At 39.2% G+C, this 20,220-nt stretch overlaps 1 protein-coding gene across 1 annotated transcript in view; it reads left to right on the forward strand.

Annotated features, from left to right (window-relative positions):
- Positions 1–258: 258 nt before the first annotated feature.
- Positions 259–20,220, forward strand: part of LOC131239987 (COP9 signalosome complex subunit 3) — a 63,470-nt gene continuing 43,508 nt past the window's right edge. The window contains exons 1-5 of the mRNA XM_058237957.1: positions 259–497; positions 1,977–2,092; positions 2,281–2,527; positions 12,037–12,094; positions 12,176–12,265. Coding sequence (XP_058093940.1) covers positions 313–497; positions 1,977–2,092; positions 2,281–2,527; positions 12,037–12,094; positions 12,176–12,265 — 696 coding nt within the window. The 5' untranslated portion in view covers positions 259–312. The remainder of the gene's footprint in view (positions 498–1,976; positions 2,093–2,280; positions 2,528–12,036; positions 12,095–12,175; positions 12,266–20,220) is intronic.

Below are 20,220 nucleotides of genomic sequence, written 5' to 3' on the forward strand. Positions count from 1 at the left end.
TGAGCCGTAGGAAAGTTTCAACGGTGGGCAACATGGTCCCAGTTCTTTCTATCGTGTGGTCCACCTGAAATTTGAATCTACCTGTGTTTTGGGTTTATGCCATAAAATGATCTCGCCAAATTTTTTGACGGTGTGGATATAATATTTACATCACGGTCGGGTCCACAGAACTTGGTGACGTCAACACACACGGAGATCGGTGGTGTGTGGCACACCACGCAATCCAACCAAGCCACTCCCATATAAAATCCACGAACCAAGAAGAACTTCCATCTCCTCCCCTCCCCGGACTCTCTCACCGGATCGTCGCTCATGGATTCCATCGAGGCTTTGATCGCTCACATTCAAGCGTTTTCAGGCAGCGCAAAGGACCTTAACCATCTCCAAAGCCTCTTGAATCAAGCCGACGAATCTCTTCAACCCCTGTCATCTCGATTGGCTCCTTTCCTAGAGCAGCTCGATCCTTCCACCCATTCCTTAGGCTATCTCTATCTTCTGTAAGCTTCTCCTTCTTTATTTCCTTGCCTTGCTTTATTCGTCACGCTATCGAGAGAGTCGTACTGACTCATATTCGAAGTGGGATTCATCGATTTCTTTTGTTTTTGTTGGATTTTGCTTGAATTCTGTGGTTTCTGCGATTTTGGGATAGTCCTGGGAATTGGGTTTTGGTTAGTTATCGTTTTCACGAATCGTTCCAGTCATATAAGAAGTCAGTTTTCTTGTGTTTAGGGTCTTGAAGAAAATAAGGAGAGAGCTGCAAGGCAAAAGGTTTTACTGAACCAAAACCGAGGACTAACCTATGTCGCTCATAGTTCTAAAACTCAGTGACTCGACTCCAAGCTTTGATGAGTAACTTGACTTGACAAAATTTGGATCCGAGTCATTAGGAAACTCACCAGCATGACTCATTCCCGACCTGACAAGACTTGTTGGGTTGGTTTGCCGACTACATCAACTGAAAAAACTTGCCGTACAAGTCACTAGCCTGATGTTTTACAAAAATTAAAAGACGCACATGAACTTCAGAGTCACAACCTCATCTAAGAAAGCAAAGGTTTGTTACTGGTGTGCCATGGAGTGCGCATGTTCTAGGTTGGCTATTTATATATTTTACCAAATAATAACTAAAAAAATTTCACAAATCAAGTTTAAATATGTAAATTTCAACTTACATATGTAAGTGTGTGCAAATAAACAACACTGCTTTCTCTCCTTTTAAATTCCACCACCTCATTTTTGGACACATATTAGTTTCACTCCCTTTCTTTCATCTCTTGATGTAAACATCCACAGCATTAACCTATGTTGTGTAGTCAAACTCTCCCTAGTATAACCTTGCAGTCTTTACATATGAATCGATCTATCTTCCCAAGTAGAAAAATCAATCTGGCTCGTGTATGAAAGCAATACAGCTACTCTCCCAGTATAACCTTGCAGTCTTTCCAAATCAATCGATCTTTCTTCCCAAGTAGAAAGAAGTCAATCTGGTTTGTAATTGAAAGCAACATGGCTAACTTAATAAGATAATTTGGTGGGCTGGCACAATGTTGGTGCCAAATCCTGTACCTTGTTGACATGGAAGTTTGTATGGGACTAAAAATAATAGTTGTTCGATACGTTTTTTGTTTTTTTTTGCTTAAAAATGGTGGCTCAAAAAAGCAAACTGTTTCAAGCTCTGCATGGATGACAAACAATCACCTCCCAATACATGTGTACAATGATTCATGCATGCACATACATGTATGCATACATGAAACACACGTGTTTCAAGTTCAAGATTGCTGATATTGGAATATTCGCACGAGGCTAGTTAGTATTTTCTTCATTTCTCTCCATTGCTTGATGAGCTGAGCTTTTGTTATCTATTTATAATTGGACAGATATTGGAATATTCACACGAGGCTGGTTAGTATTTTCTTCATTTCTCTCCATTGCTTGATGAGCTGAGCTTTTGTTGTCTATTTATAATTGGACAGAGAGGCGCGCACTTCTGGTCAGATCTTGAGAGAACAAGCTAGTGATATCATTCTAACTGTTGCCAAATTCATCAATTCCTGCTCAGCCGAACAGATACATTTGGCACCAGAGAAATGTATGGAAATGTATTATTTGATGAATTATAATCACATTTCTGGATTTCTTCTAACTTAAAGAAAAAAACTTGTGGTTTGCCTTTTCCCTGATATTTTCCCCCTTTGCCATGTTCTTTTAGGTCAGCTATCCATAACAAGCTAGTGTATGCCTGCTGACTTGCTTAGTATGTCTCTCTCTTATTGGCAGTTATCTCTGTTTGTAGAAGGTTCAAGGAGCAACTTCTGTTACTTCAAGTGCCAATTCAAGGAATAGCTCCCATGAGGACGGCCATTCGGAAACTTCGGCCTTCTTCAGAACATTTAACTACTCTACACCCAGATTTTCTTCTTCTTTGTCTATTGGCAAAGTGCTACAAAGCTGGTCTGAGCATTTTGGATGAGGATATTTTCGAGGTTGATCAGCCAAGGGACTTTTTCCTTTATTGTTATTATGGGTAAACACTTTAGTTTTGCAATTTTTGCTTAAAAATATCATGGACTTATCATAATGTACCCTTACTCATAGGCGTAGAAAAGATTCAATATTGAAACTATGTACGCTCAATTGTTATGTTCTTCTAATCTGGTTATTACAGTTGATCAACTGCTATATTTCTGTGTTTAGTGAAATATATTAGTGGAATTTCTTGCATCAGTTGACATGTCAATTATGATTTTGAAGGTCATGCTAAATAATGGAAGGTTTGGATTGAAGTAGGGTTTTCACCATGATAACTTTTTGAGGCGGACTTGGGGGTTACCATTTAATTCCAGAGATACTAGAAACAAGACGGGGCTTGCCGTTCTTCTTGGGGGGATAGACTCTAGTCAAACATTTCTAAGTTTCCATGTAACGACTAGGATCTTTAGATATTTGCATGTGCTCATGATACTAGTATCAACACGATACAATACCAATATTGGTAATGTTGAAATCTTTTATATATATGTTGTGCTGTGAAGGCTGTTACTAAAGGTAACGGTGGCAACCATTACACATTATGGGGTCGTAACGGCCGTAACAACCGTTATGGAAAAAAATGATTTGTAATTGCTGTTAACGGCACGTTACATCCCTTATAAAGGCCATAATAACCCCGTAATTGTCTGTAATGGGGCAGATACATGTTTTCCATACTTATTAATCAACATTACGAGGCAGATATAGGTTTTTTGGGTTTTTTTTTTTTTTTCCAATAAAAAAAAGAGACCGTAACGGCTGTTATAGGGACTATAACAGCCATTACAATCCGTATCGTAAAGGTAACGGTGGTGTCCATTACAGCCACCGTTACCGTTACAAAACACCTTGGTTGGTGGATACTTGTAAGACACTTGAGTTGAGCCTATGCCTGTAGCATGGTTGGGTGATGCTTTGTATCACTACCTCAAGGTCATGAGTTCAACACTAACTTACCCAAAACAAGAAAGAAGAAATACTTGTTTGATTGGGTTTAACCATACTTTTGAGATCCTGCTCCTTATACATGCATAAATACATATTTATGTAAATATGTCTATTAGGTTGACCTTATCATAAGTTATAGTTAGGTTGAGCTTTGTGGGCCCCATTGGGATGTGTGTTAGGCATTTGGAACTGTGCATCTGGTGATTTCCTCTCAACGTGGGATGTCCCATAAAATAAGCCGTATGTGGAACTTGGGTGGTCAGTGGTCCAAACCATCTAGAACAGTGTGAAATCATGCCTAAAACATCTAAAATAATTTCATGGGATGCACCTAAGCTTTGGAATGACTCAAAATTTGGTGGAACCCCTCTTTGAGGTGGGACTCACACAATGCATGGATTGAATGCCTGAACAACATCTCTGTGGCCCTCTAGGTGGGTATCCACTCTCAACTGTTTCCTGTCATGTGGCTCGCCTAAATCATGGATCGGGTTGGATTTTGGGCTCAAGGCCTAATACAGTAGACACATCTAATGGATAGGTTGGATGTTTGACACACATCATGGTGGGGCCCACAAAGTTTGACCTTACCGTAATATACAATAAGGTCTACCGCATAGGAACATTTCCCCATATCATCATCATCATCTAAGCCTTATGCCAAGTAGTTGGGGTTGGCTACATAAACCCTTTCTGCCATTCCACTCTATCAAGGGCCATATGACCATAGGTCAACATTTCCCCCATAAATGTGCATGTAGGTGTGTGTGTGCATGCGTGTGTTGTTGGGATCATTCTCTCTTTTGATGAATGATCTATGTATCATTGTTTTTGCTATTTATGCATCTTGGCATAGATATGTGGTTTCTAGCACATGCATGTTCAATCCACTTGGTTATGATACTACTTGTTCAATCTGTTTCTACAACGACATTGTCCATTCATGCTAACGTGTCATGCATGCATATCTTTCCCTCCAACATGCCACTTGTGAAGGACATCCGTATCATGCAAATGGTAGGCCTCACCATGACGATCACCTGGCACAAAAATCAGGCCTGTTCGCTCATCAGGTGGGCTGCACCATTGGATTCAATCGACAACTGATGGTTTAACTCAACTTACAGGTTGGCACTCTGGTCCATCTAATGGGTGGGTCAACTTGATTTAAAATGATTGACCTTCATGGTGGGACATCCTTTTGGTATGGATGTCTTACACAGGTGGCATGATGTGGGACAAATAGACCCACACGACAAATTAGTTAGCATGTTATCACTTATCACTTGTAAGCGATCAGTTCACCTTCTCCACCCCAATTATTCTCTTCCTGTTTACTTTGCTCCTTTAGTTTGATTTACTCCCCTAGTTTGACCTTATGGAGCATAAAAAATCATCATGTTGTCTTTCCTGTATGTGTGTGTGTGTGTGTGTGTGTGTGTGTGTGTGTGTATATGAAAACAATACATTTCTTTTACATGCTTGATGTGGAGCTACTCATTTTCTAGTATAATGTTGTTAATTGACAAAATCAGGACCTTTCAAGTCGATAATCTGATGTAGGATATATCAGTGTGAGTAGGAAGAAGAGTAAGAAGAAAAAAGAGAAATAGATCATATTCTTGCACTAACCACACAATGCAAAGAGGTTGTTTTTAGGTTCTCTCTCTCTCTCTCTCTCTGCAAGAGAGTTAATTCTCTCTAGAAAATAATACACCTATTCACTGACCAATAACCACTGAAGTCATATTGCACTGTGTGCACTTGAGTCGTGCTCAAGATTATTATCAATGTTTCTTTTATGAAGATTACCACCCAGTGATGAAGCTTATCCAGGAGATGTTTTCACAGTCACCCCGTTTGGAAAGAGTTTCTAAACCAAGTTCTCATTTAGCTGAAGGAAATATGAATGTTTTACCAATAATGGATACTCAATGTAGGAGCATTTTGGCTTGTGTTCCTACTAATGTGATTTTTTATTATAGCTGGATAGATATTCTTATCAACTGACAGAAAGAAATACTCTTATCAAATGATCTATTCAATGCTGGAATCTTTGTTGAAGATTCACCATCGGTAAGGGTAAAAGTCCAAATAACAAAAAATACTTGGAATAGAGAATTGTCAATTTTTTCTTAGTAAGATTACATATATTGTGACATTGACCAATATAAGATTTTGGGACCAACTTAATCCTCAACACTTCTCTTGCTAAGGCTATAGAATGCCCTGCTGATTTTATATATTTGGAATAGTTAGAACTTGGAATATTCTTGTGAATTATGATCATTACCAGGTATACAAGCATTAAGCAATGATTTCAAATCCAGATGTTATTTGTACTATGCCAACTTTACGTAAGGAGAAGTTCGTTTTTCTGGGGGCGACAGTGGAAAAGTTGACAGATCAATCGCCCTTAATGTCAATCTGCTGAATAATACATGAGATTCTCAGTTCCTATGACTTTTTGTTTGATACATACACACACATACTTGTGTGGGGGATGGTACTATGCCAGATTCATTGGCACATTAGGATTATGCCCGAATTTTTTAATGCCCAAGCTAATGTGCCCATGAAGGGATTTTCCATATATAAAACATTACTATGATTCTTTTAGCCTTTCTCCTATGAATTTTGTGGTTGGCATTTAAATAGTAGATTGGGAAAACGTATTTCCTTATACCATCATCATGAACATCTTAGCCTTTCTCCTAACAATTTGGGGTTGGCTTGCCACCACACATCAACCTTCCTTTGTTACCTTGGCTCCTGGAATAGTCATCACAGTGCTTGCATTGGCACCACCCATATGACAATACGCTCCCACCCATTATTAACCCCCACTAACTATTACATGCACACCCAAACTGTGAGCAAGCATGATATGGTTATGGAAGATAGTTGCTAGGAAAACCTCTAAGCATTAAGCACACAAACCCACACACATCAAAGGTCATGCTCTGGTAGTTGGCTACACAAAATGGCAAGGCCTATGGATGCATGATTACCAGTGCATTAGCTAAGTGCAACTATTTTTTGTGCTGCTCACAAAGGGGAGTTGTGAACAATTAATGTCTAGAGCATGTAGCACCAGATGTTTTCCCTGTATCATGTAATAAACATAGGCACCTAAGTTGGCACCAGGGCAGAAAAATGTACCACCATCAGGCGAAAAGTGAAAAGGACGTGCTTAAGTGGTTGGCTAGAGGGAATGGCAGGTAGTCTATTGACGCATGTTTACCAAACACCAATCACATGCCCAACGCTATCATGCTCAAGTTGTTAATCTGTTCACGTGTGTCAATAACTAGATGGCAAGGGCATTTGGCTACCTTAAGAGCATGCATGCATGTGATAGATGGTGAGGGAGGGAGGTAGCCATTCATGGCTGAATCGATAGTTCGAATCCATCGATTGGATTATCCAAGTGCCTTGTGCAACTAGCAGTATTATGAACCATAAAACCCAAAATCTCAGCCCTTAAAATATCCTAATATCAGATTCTCAATCCTTGATTTGTCCCTTTAAAAGCAGAAGTAATATAGTGTGCTGTATCATTGTGCTTGATTGAGCATTTTGGCTCATGTTGTCGGGCATTATTGTAGCAAGTGCTATAGCCTATATTGTAGCATGCCCTTTTTTTTAGAGAAGCCGTGAAAAATACTACCTTAGGTGAGAAAAGAGTGGTGAAAAAAAGGAACATGAGAAAGGTAAAATCGGAAGCATCAGGAAAGTAGGTTCGAAGGGATTCATCGTTGACAGGGACTGATGGTAGGGGTGATTCAAATGGGGCAAACAGTAGAGGAAAAGAAATTCAGAGGGATTTTTAGAGAGCAAGGTAGGGGATATTGAGGAAGAAAGGAGTTGGGGGGCTGGATGCAGGTCAGTCATAAAGGAATTGACAATGTCAGAAGTTAGTTGATGTCATCTGCATTGCTGGAGCTTCTGACGCTTTTCATGGTCGGATTCCTCGACGGATGGCTCCTGATCAATTTCTCCATTGTTCAACCAGGCTGGAAATGTAATGGATGTAAAGCATCCCTTGAGATCGAGACATGGGTTGTTATTGAGGATTTGTGTTTGTTCAGATGAGCTCAGAGGAAGAGTTGAAAAGGGCTATCAACTTGCTTCATTGGGGGTGAGGAGGAGACCTAATTCAGTTTTTGTTATTCTCTGCATTTGTTTGCCCGACTTCCGATGGGTTTTTTTAGCAGTTTATGGTCCTTGCTCTCCTGGATTGCATTGGATGTGGGCTGAGCTCTCCATTGTTAGGCAGAGTTGGGGTCTTCCGTGGTGAATTGGGGGTGATTTCAATGTAGTGAAATTTTCTTACCAAAAATCTAATGGAGGCCTAGTCAGTAGTAGTATGTAGAAATTCTTAGATTGGGTTGCTTATCATGACTTGGACGGTCTTTCGGGGATTTGTTGGAGCCTTAGGGCGACGAATGAAAATTGGGGAGCAGAACTTTTGGATTTGAGATGGCTTGGCTTGAAATAGGAGGTTTTCAGTCTTTGATATTGGATTGGTGATCCTTGTTTGAAGTGGAAGGTTATGCAGGATTTAGGCTGATCCGAAAGTTCATGATGTTAAAAGAAAAAAAATTAAAATTAGGAAAAAAAGAGGTATTGGGTGCTAGAGAAGCTGAATTTGATTCTATCTTGCGTAAGATTCACGTTCTTGATATCAAAGAAGAAGCAAGTCAATTGTTAGATGAAGAAAGGGAAGAAAGAATGGGGACAAGAATACGTTCTTGATTTCCAAATTCAATGTAGCGGACATAGGGGTGCAAGTTAGTCATATTCAATTTGTAGATGATATGATTCTTTTTTGTGATGCCAGTATATCATTGATAGACAACCTCCGGAAAATGGTTGTGCTTTGAAGCGGTTTTGGGCCTAAATGTTAATGAAAGAAAATTGTTGGGGAAACATATGCAGCATGAAGAGCTATTGTAGTTGGCAAGTGTTTTCAAATGTAAAAGTGTGGCTTTCCCCTCCACTTGCCTCAAGTGGCCTCTTTATATAGGGAAACTGGCGAAGCACTTATGGGACAAGGTGATCGAAAGTGGAAAGGAAGCTATCAAGTTGAAAGTGTCATTATCTCTGTTTGGGAGTTTGCTTAGTTCTCATTAAAGTGACTCTTTTCAACATGCCAGTTTATTCTGTCTCCTTTCAAATGCCCTAAATCAGTTATGGAAAGATTTGATAAGTAGAGGAGACTTTTTCTAGAAGGGGGTTGAGGTAAAAATGAAATGTAATTTACTCAATTGGGAAGACGTCTACAAGCCAATTAATGAGGGAGGTGCTGGTTTAAAAGATTTGAGTCTTATGAATGTTTCTTTTATTGGAAAGTGGCATTGGAGGTTCGGGTCTGAAGCGGGCAAATTATGTAGGGGAATCCCTGTTTCTAAATGTGGCACTTAGGCGGGCGATTGGAGCATAAAATCTTCCTCTCTATCGGGCTTCTTATGTGTGGAAGGTGATTGTTTCATCCGAGCACATATTTCATGAAGGAATCTCTTTTTCGCCAGGAATGGGAAATCCGGATGGGCATGTGGAGTGGGGACCACCCATTAAATGAGCTTTTCCTGATAATAGCTAACCTTGCCATAGACCGGTTTATTCTTGTGGATTGTTGTTACTCTATAAGTGCCGGGATAGTGGTTTGGTCTCCCCATATGTCGAAGGGAACTTGAGGAACTTATTAGCTTGCTTGACTAGTTGCATGTTGAATCTTTACACCCCTTCACTCCAAGGATTAGATGTGATGGTTTGGAGGGGCCATGGCTCGGGTGTCTTCTCGGTGTGTTCTTTTTATAGAATGATCTCTAAGCCAGCTACTTCGACATCCTATCCTTTCCTCCAATGCTCTCATGGAGCTCCTCCCAAGGTCGCGGCTTTTATTTGGTTAGTGGGAAGGAAAAGGGTGTGAACTATCGACAACCTTCAAAAGAGACCCCTTATTATTCCCAACATTTGCTTGATGTGCATGGGGATGCAGAGTTGATTGACCATTTCTTCATTCATTGTCCTTTTGCGCGCAAAGTTTGGGATAATCTCCTTCTCCTTTGCCACATGTATTGGGTGATGCCAAAGTTAGTTGACCATCTTTTGTGGGCTTGAACTAAGGAATTGCGGGTAAAACTCGGAAAGGAGTTTGGTGGCTTGTAACAACGGGTATTTTTTGGTTCATATTGAAAGGAGAGGAACAATTTTTTCAGGACAAGAAATCTTTAGCTGATGGGGTCATCGATTTAGTGAAATGTGCTGTTTTGGAATGGGCCCCTAATGTTCAAGTAGCTAAGTCCGCTGCTCGCTTTTTTGCTTTTGCAATAGTGCTATGTTGTATTCTTTCCCTGCCTATGTTGTATTCTTTCCCGGCCTTTTTGCGGGCTTCTTAATAAATTTTTAGTTCTCTCTCTCTCTTAAAAAAAAAAAAAAAAAACACTTAGGCACTTATCTAATGCGCGGAGGCCTCACTAGATTAGGACCCACAGATTGGACCTTTGGGGAGTTGGGACCCACTTCATTGCACTCATCTCCCGATCAGTGTTCGAAATATTGGTATCGCGTTATGTATCGCATCCTTGGGATATGTATACGTATTGGTTATCGCATGGGATATATCGGTTGTATCGCGTAATGTATTGTTGTTGTTGGAAACATGGGGAAATTGGTCGAATTTTTCAATGAAACTTCAGTGATTGTTAAAAAAGACATCAACACACATTTATAAATCAAAACATTACAAAAAATAAGTGCACATAATAGGTTTTCTTTGTATGGGTCCTAATCTATGCGTTGTATAATTGAATTGATGCAAATGTATTCAAAATCTATTCATATAATTTATAAATGTAAGAATATGTGTGGAAACACAAACAATACATTCAAAAGCAAAAGAAGAATCACTAGATTAGGTTATATACATGTTTGATTTTATGTTTGGACACAAGGACACTTGATCCTATGTTCTCAATGGTGGACATTCAATCTCATTGTTTCGTGTCATGTGGCCCACTTGAGTTTTGGATTTGCCTCATTTTCTGTCCCATGTCCTAACATGATCTAGAAAAATAAAGGGACAGGGTGGATTTCTCACAAACATCATAGTAGGCCCCACCTAGCTTCCTGTGCTCTCACAAGCAATCCTCCATCCCAGATCATTCCCCGTAAAATGTATTAATTTAAATTGCATAGAGTGAGCAGCCCATGTCACTATTCCATGGACATTGATTGAACAATCATAACCAGTAACTCATAGATGCTTGTTTATTAAAACAGGACCATTGGATTTCCTTTATTTTAACCGTACAATTAGTGTACACCAATTTGATACTTAACTTTGGATTTATGATATAACTACACCAGGTACCATAATTTGGACGATTTAATTAGATTACTTGTTTGCCATGTGTGCAATTTCTAAGTACCTGCATATAAAATTCAATTTTTTTGTATTTTTTAATATTAAAATAAATATATTTTTGGGATATAATAAATTATTCATTTATTTCTTTAAATGGGGCTCATTGAGGCCCATTTTGCCCTATCATGAGGATAGGCTGACTGAAAGTGGTCCATTAGGATCCATTGGTTCTATTTAAAGAAAAATAAAAGATTAAATTATTTATTTTTAAATATTTTTGAAAAATAAATTAATAATATGTATAACCAAAAAATAGTTAAAAAATCTATTTGCATGGATTATATAATGAATGGTTTGGATTGATGAGTAGATGGGAGGGTGGGTGGGAGGGATGGATGGGATGGATGGATTAGGAGGTTGGATGGATGGGTGGTTGGGTGGATCGGATAGGATGGTTGGATGGATGGATGGATGGGTGGGTGGATTGGATGGATGGAATGGACAGCTGGATGGATGGATGGAAACTTATTATATTTTATTCTTAAATATGAAAAAGAAATGTGTATTTAGTCATCTCTTAAAGTTTCATTGAAAAATTCCACAGTTTTTTCTGTTTTTCTCACATTTCCGGTTATCGGCGATAATGATAATGTTTCTTTATCTCCAGCCAGCGAAACTTGTAGCGATACCGACAACTCGAACACTGATCGTGGGATATATTAGCCGATATCGTCGATATTTAAAACATTGTTCCTGATGGTCCCAACTTCCATCATAATGATATGTGGGGTTCTTAATCTTTCTGCCCTTAATTGGATGATGACTGGTGTTATTTTTGGGCTGCTGTTATTGATCTTTTTTCATAGGTTGTGGGATGATTTCTCATCATCCCCTTATTGTCTTACCTTTCCCTTTTTTAAGTAATGCTAATAAAATGTGTTACCATTCAAAAAAAAAAAAAGAAGGATTGGATGCTTCTCTACCTCAATTTCATCTCAAATGCCCACCAGAATTTCTTCCTGTTCATAAAAAGGGAGGGTAAGCCTTTAATTGTAAATTTGTAATGGAGATTGGCTAGCTACCCTTTACAATATGGATGGATGATGTGCATGTTTGATGGCCATTCATATTGATTCGACAACTAAGAGCAGATTGGCATTATTTCCCATTTGGTATATTGGCAGGGGAATGATAAATATAGGACAAAAGCGGTTCCGGAAAGCCTTGGAATATCTGCACAACGTGAGTAAATGGCAGTAAATTCGATTGCTTACCCAACTTTGACTGCCAAATGGTGATAATGAATGTACTTTATTTTTGCAGGCTGTTACTGCACCAATGACAGTTTTAAATGCTATAGCTGTTGAAGCATATAAAAAATATGTTTTGGTTTCACTTATTCTCACTGGGCAGGTTCGCGCACTTCTTTCTCATCTTCCACATTGATTATCTATGAGTTTATTGATGGCAACAAATGTTTCTAGTTGCATTTGGGTGTATCATGATATTCAGCATCCAAATTCAGGCATCAGTCTTAGTATGCTATGTGTGCCTCCATTTCATATAATGTTTTTAGTATTCAGCACTTCCCGGTTTTTAGTAAGTCATAAAATTTATTTGTGATTTTATTGAAATGAGAATCTTGAACCATTTCCTCTGTAATTTGTAATATGATTTGAACAGTAGGATTTGAGTTAAAGAGATTAGGATTTTAAAAACAATGCAACCAGCGTATTTATTCCTAATTCACAAGGCCTTCAAATTAGGTATTACATTTTATTGTAATTTTTACAAAATGTTGTTAAAGCTACCTTGATTTTATAGAATTGAATATTTCATGGCTCTCGAGCAGTACCATACTAAATAAGTGATTGATGAATTTGTCAATGTAAAAAAGGCTTTGATGTATTCTGATTGATGAATTGGTAGTGACAGTGGGTTTCTAGAAGTTCAGTACATAATTGCAATATAGCCATTTCATTTTGCTCTGCATTTCCTCATAAATAATGGAGTATCGCGCTTTCGAGGAAAACATTTGCCAACTATAAACATCTGGAGTCTTGGAGATTGATGAATTTGCTGGTTATCTTATTGCTGGCTTTTACTTTTTTCTTGACCAGAGTGATAAATACCTCTAAGATTTTGAAACTAAATTGATATTTTCATGAAATGTTGGCACATGACCGGTGTTTGCTAAACATGTATTGGTGGGCTCCGTGTCATTCTTTGCAGCCAACTACTTTAGCATGTCCTTTTCCACTTTTGGTTCAATGGTGGTACTTTTTTTTTTTTTTGAAAGATAACTAATATTTATTGAAAAAGCTCGCAAAGCAAGAAAAGAATACAAGAGCCTTAAAAAACCCAAACAAGCAACTAGAGGGGGATGGCAGCCGAGGCTACCCTTACATAGATCGCCCAACCCTTCACTAACCTTTTGACATTAGAAATCACCTCAGGTACCCTCGCATCCACATTCCTGAAACTGCTCCTGTTCTTGGAATCCCAAATGACCCAAAACACTGCCATAAGACTTGATGATCATGGGGAACACCATGTGTGTATGCCTCGTGCTCAATGCTATATCTCTCAACCGCCCCTCCATGACCACCCTCATTTTTTGCCATTGGTAATTTGCGTGTATAAGTTGGGCTGGGGTTATTATCAGTATTTTAAATAGTGGTAGCGTGTTGCGTAACGTTTAACCCTTTGTAGCGTGTAGCGAAATAACGTAGCGTGTAGCGTAAGCTACACAATATTTCTATTTTTAATTAAAAAAGAAAAAGAAAAATATGATAAATGGTAAGAAAAAAGAAAAATATATAAATGTCACATTCTTCAAAATAAAAATCCCATAGTTAAGAGCATCAAGTACAATACAAATGTCACATTCCTCAGTGGACCCCTCGCATGTGGGCCATGGCATACATACACCACAGTGGACCCCACGCATGTGGACCATGGCATAAAACACCACAGAGGACCCCACACATGTGGGCCGTGGCATAGAACACCACAGTGGACCCCATGCATGTGTCCCACGTGATGGTTGGATGGGTCAAATCCATGCCATACACACCACCGCCCCCATACATGAGAATCGACCTCCTAAAAAGAAAAAAAATTGAAAAAAATGAAAAAATAACCACAACTTTTCAGCATAAATAAAAAGAAAACTTGTTAGCAATGATTAAAGGGCCAAAACATACCTTAAATAGGGATTTAATCAACTGAAAATGGATTTTTGGGAGCTATGTGTCCGTGCGGCTGCGAAGAGAGGGATACGTGATTTCTCCCTTGTTTGGGCTTCAATGCTCCTGAAAATCTAGCAAGATGATGCTCTTGTAGGTCCGATTGAACGCCAAAAATTGTCAATCAGGATAACATATATTTAGCAGGGACAACATAATCAGGACAACATATGTTTAGCAGGGACAGTAGGGACAGCGTACATTTAGCCATAATCAGGACAACAACATATATTTAGCAGGGACAACAAGGACAGCATAATCAGGACAGCATTAGCATATATTTAGCTATAATTCGGTCCTCTAATTATGGCATGATTGTGTCAATCTTGTACGGTTATTAATTGTATATATCTTGTACAGTTATTGTTTTCTTGTTTGTTAGCCTAGATTGATGTTAATGGCTGCAATTCAGCCTTGTAATTAGCCTAGAGTTTCTATATAAACAGAGGAACCTCACAATGAGGACATTCAATCCAAAATACTTACATGGTATCAGAGCCTTCTATTACCTGTTCTGAGATTTCTGGGTTGGGTTGGGACTAATCTGTTGGTCTCCTTGGCTCTCGATACCTTCAAAGGAAGGTGTAGATAATTCTGGTGGGTTATAAACTGCTGTTCGACAGTTTCTGTCGGGGGTAAGAAGTTTCTTTCTTGCTGAAAATTTTCATTTTGGGGTGATTAGTGGCTGTCGGCGTGTCCAGTTCTTGCTAGAAACTCTCATTTTGTTCTCCTTTTATTTTGGACTTGCTGGATGTAGGCTTGTTTTTGGACTAGGGGTGAGGTGGATTTAGTATTATCAGTCTTTATTGTTGTGTTCTGGGCACCATGTCTACTAGCAACTCAGATTCTTTTGGTGTGCGCTTCACGGACAAGAATTATTCTGCCTGGGAATTTCAATTTCGCCCATTTGTCCTGGGGAAAGAGTTATGGGGTCACATAGATGGAAGTAGTGTTTTAAATAGCGGTAGCGTGATGCGTAGCGCTCAACCCTCTATAGCGTGTAGCATAAATACGTAGCGTGTAGCGTAAGCTACACGATACTTCTATTTTTTAATTTAAAAATAGGACAAATATAATAAATAGTGAAAAAAAAGAAAAATATAAAAATGCCTAAAAGATGATTCATTAAATAAATTATAAGCATGTTCAAAAAAGTTATTAGTTATCATTTATCAAAAGCCAATCCACATATATAAGCCAAATTAAATAATTATTACATTAACAACTTTCTAAGCAAACCACTTTAATTAATAATGTCTAATTGAAACCACTAGTCACAATTATGAAAAGAAATAAAAATCCTATAGGTTAAAAGTATCAAGTACAATGCAAGTTTTACATTCCTCAACATTAGAAACAAAGAAAACGTGAAAAAATGAATAAAAAAATAAAACAGTAAAAAAATACATTGTAGCTTACGCTACGGACGCTACGTGCTACATAGCTGTAGCGTATGCTATGACCCCTGTAGCGTATGCTACAGGGGATTTATGCTATTTGGGATGCCACGTAGCGCTATGGCCACGCTACGCTACGTAGCGTACGCTACCGCTACGCTATAGGCGCTATTTGAAACACTAGATGGAAGTGATCCAGCTTCTACTGAACTATCTAAATTGGCTCAGTGGAAAGCGAAAGATGCTAGAGTCATGACATAGATTTTAGGATCTGTTAATCCTGTGATTGTCCTAAATCTGAGGCCATACAAGACTGCACGAGATATGTGAGAGTATTTAAAGAAGGTTTACAATCAGGACCACACAGCTAGACGCTTTCAGTTGGAATATGAGATCGCCAATTACACTCAGGACGATCTCTCCATACAAGATTATTTTTCTGGGTTTCAGAACTTGTGGGGTGAATTTGCTGACATTATTTATGATAAGATACCAGCTGTATCTCTTGCTGCTGTTCAGGAGGTTCACGAATAGAGTAAGAGAGATCAGTTTCTAATGAAGTTACGGCTGGAATTTGAGGCAACTCGCTCCAATTTGATGAATCGTGATCCTCCTCCCTCTTTGGATGTGTGCTTTGGGGAATTACTTCGTGAAGAACAACGTCTTGCAACACAAGCTACTTTTTAGCAGAACCGCATGACCTCTAATGACGTCGTTTATGCAGCTCACGGGAAAGGCAAGGGTCGGGATATGTGGAAGGTCCAATCCTTTAGCTGCAAGGAATATGGGCATATTGCTGCTCACTGTGCCAAGAAATCTTGCAATTATTGCAAGAAGCCGGGATATATTATCAAAGACTATCCGACTCATCCCCAGAATCGCCAAACTAATGCCTATCAAGCTACGGTGGGTACTTCTGCTTCCGCTAATTCCTCTACAGTTGGTGATCCCTTTGTTCTTACTCCTGAAACTGTTCAGCAAATGATTATTTCAGCCTTTTCAGCCTTAGGGCTTCAAGGTAACAGTACACTACCATCTTTACCTTGGCTCGTTGATTCTGCTTCGTCTAATCATATGACTAGTTCCTCCAACACTCTAACCAATGTTCGGCATTATCATGGCTCATCGTACATTCAGATTGCTGATGGTAGTCAGTTACCTATTCATGCTGTTGGAGATATTAATTCATTAGTTAAAGAAGTTTTTGTATCTCCTGAGCTTTCTACTAGTCTCATTTCCGTCGGACAATTAGTTGATAACAACTGTAATGTTGGGTTTTCTCGTGATGGTTGTATTGTGCAGGATTAGGTATCGGGGAAGATAGTCGCGAAGGGGCCTAAAGTTGGACGATTGTTTCCTTTACATTTTTCCATTCCTTCTTGCAATTCTTTGGCTTGTTCTACTGTAAACAATAAGGGTGAAGTATGGCATAAACGTTTGGGTCATCTTAACTCTATTGTTCTATCTCATTTAGTAAAATCTGGTTTGTTGGGTAATAGAGATAAATTTTCCTCTCATCTCTCTTTTGATTGCTCAACATGTAAATTAGGTAAGAGTAAATCTCTTTCCTTTCCTGCTCATGGTAGTCGTGCTGAAAGCTGTTTTGATTTGATCCATAGTGATGTGTGGGGTATTACTCCTGTTATATCTCATGCAAATTATAAATATTTTGTCACATTCATTGATGATTATAGTAGGTATACCTGGATTTATTTTCTTTGTTCTAAATCTGAGGTATTTTCTGTGTTTCAACAATTTGTGGCTTATATTGAAACTCAATTCTCTTCGGGCATTATACACCTTAGTAGAATGGTGTTGCTGAACGTAAGAATCGCCACCTGTTGGAGGTTGTTCGAATGTTATTGCTTGAATCTTCAGTTCCTTCTAAATTTTGGGTGGAATCCTTATCCATGGCAGTTTATTTAATTAATAGATTGCCTTCAAGTTTCTTGCATTTTGAAACTCCCTATTATTGTCTTCATCATCAGCATCCCGACTATCTTGATATGCATTCCTTTGGTTGTGTTTGTTTTGTTCATTTGCCATCACATGAATGACATAAACTTTCTGCCCAATCTGTTAAATGCACTTTTATGGGTTATAGTAATTCACACAAAGGTTATGTTTGCTATGATCCATGCTCTAACAGATTTTGTATTTCTCGTCAAGTTGTTTTCTTTGAAAATCAGTCTTTCTTTTCTCCTCATGTTGCATCCTTGCCTGAGATCAATGTTCTTCCTCATTTTGATGACTTGACTCTTATTCCTAAGCGATTCAAACATGGATTTGTGTATGAACGTTGACGACCGACTTTGCCCCTTCCTGAGCCTGACCCGACATCTGAGCCTGTTCAGCCTGTTCCTTCTGCGGCTGATCCGGGTTCTGACATTATTCCTCGCTGGTCGACTAGAGTCTCTCATCCTCCTGATTGTTATGACTTTTCTCATACATCTCTTCATGCTACTTTGTCATCTATTTCAATTCCATCATGTTATTCCGAGGCTGTTAAGCATGAATGTTGGCGTGAGGCGATGGCCGAAGAACTTCGGGCTCTTCAGGACAATCACACATGGGATGTTATTCCTTGTCCAGCGAATGTTAAAGCCATTGGTTGTAAATGGGTTTACTCGATTAAGCTGCATTCTGATGGTACTCTGGATCGCTATAAGGCCCAGTTGGTTGCACTTGGTAACAGACAGGAATATGGGGTGGACTATGAGGAGACCTTTGCTCCAGTCGCCAAGATGACTACGGTGCGGATGGTTATTTCTATTGCAGCGTCCCAAGGCTGGCCACTTTATCAAATGGATGTTAAAAACGCATTTCTTCATGATGATCTCAAAGAGAATTTACATGGCTCTGCCGCCTGGCTTGACCTCCTCCTCTTCTTCTGATGTATGTAAATTGAAGCGATCTCTGTATGGGTTGAAACAGGCTCCCCGGGCATGGTTTGATAAGTTCCGGTCTACCTTACTTCAGTTTTCCTTTGAGCAGAGTCAATATGACTCCTCATGGTTTCTTTGTAAGACCTCTGCTGGTATTGTTCTTCTTCTTGTTTACGTTGATGATATTGTTATCACCAGGATGGATTCAGACTTGATCACTTGTCTACAGCAGCATCTTCGGGCCTCGTTTCATATGAAGGATCTTGGTCCTCTTACATACTTCATGGGGTTGGAAGTTCACACGGATCCTTCTGGTATCATTCTGAATCAACATAAGTACACACATGATTTGATTGCTTTAGCTGGTCTTCAGGATACTTCTTCTGTGGATACTCCTCTAGAAGTAAACACAAAGTATCGTCGTGAGGAGGGTGATCTCCTGTCTGATCCTACTCTATTTCGATAGCTGGTAGGTAGTTTGAACTATTTAACTATTACTCGGCCTGATATTTCCTTCGCTGTCCAGCAGATTAGCCAGTTCATGTAGACTCCACGCCATCTACATTTGGCTGTTGTTCGTCATATCATCCGATACCTTCGAGGATCCCCTAGCCGTGGGTTATTCTTTCCAACCGGCTCTCCTCTTCACCTTGTTGCATATAGTGATGCGGATTGGGCCGGATGTCCTGATACTCGGTCTGTCACAGGTTGGTGTATATTTCTTGGTGATTCCTTGATCTCTTGGAAGAGTAAGAAACAACCTCGTGTTTCTAAATCTTCTACTAAATCCGAATACCGTGCCATGTCTGCTGCTTGTTCTGAGATTGTCCGGCTTCTTGGGCTTCTGGCTGAGCTTGGTTTTTCCCAGTTTGATCCTACACCTTTCCATGCTGATAATACTAGTGCCATTCAGATTGCCGCTAATCCCATTTTCCATGAATGAACGAAGCACATTGAGGTGGATTGTCACTCTCTTCGGGAAGCATTAGACACTCGTATCATTTCTCTTCCTCAGCTGACATGTTTACCAAGGCCATGACACGACCGCGCCATCAGTTCCTTATGGGCAAATTGATGCTTCTTGATCAACCAACATCAATTTGAGGGGGGATGTCAATCAGGACAGCATATATTTAGCAGGGACAGCATAATCAGGACAACATATATTTAGCAGGGACAGTAGGGACATCATACATTTAGCCATAATCAGGACAACAACATATATTTAGCAGGGACAACATTAGCATATATTTAGCTATAATTAGGTCCTCTAATTATGGCATGATTGTGTCAATCTTGTATAGTTACTGATTGTATATATCTTGTATAGTTATTGTGTCCTTGTTTGTTAGCCTAGATTGATGTTAATGGCTGCAATTCAGCCTTGTAATTAGCCTAGAGTTTCTATATAAACAGAGGAACCTCACAATGAGGACATTTAATCCAAAATACTTACAAAAATTAGATATGATAAAGGGCTATTCGAAAGCTTGGAATCAAAGCTTCAAAATGGGAGCACCTGCGGCTGCTGCGGCACTGCGATAGGGTTGTTCGAAAGCCCTATTTCGATTGTTTTGAGTTAAAAAACAAAACTCTTATAATGTGAGTCTCTCTCCATCTACTCGAAAGGAAAAATGCCCAACCACCACCATTTTAAAACAACTTTTTAACTAAAAGAATTTTTATTTAAAAAATCCTACGATAGTCCTGAGGCGTACGCTATGTATGCTACACGCTACGTATGTGTAGCGTACGCTACAGCCCTTGTAGCGTACACTACTGCTCATTCACGCTATTTCATGCGCTACACGCTACGCTACAGTGCTATTCAATACACT

The sequence above is a fragment of the Magnolia sinica genome, chromosome 3 (genome assembly GCF_029962835.1).
Source record: "Magnolia sinica isolate HGM2019 chromosome 3, MsV1, whole genome shotgun sequence".
In the NCBI taxonomy this organism is placed as follows: Eukaryota; Viridiplantae; Streptophyta; class Magnoliopsida; order Magnoliales; family Magnoliaceae; genus Magnolia; species Magnolia sinica.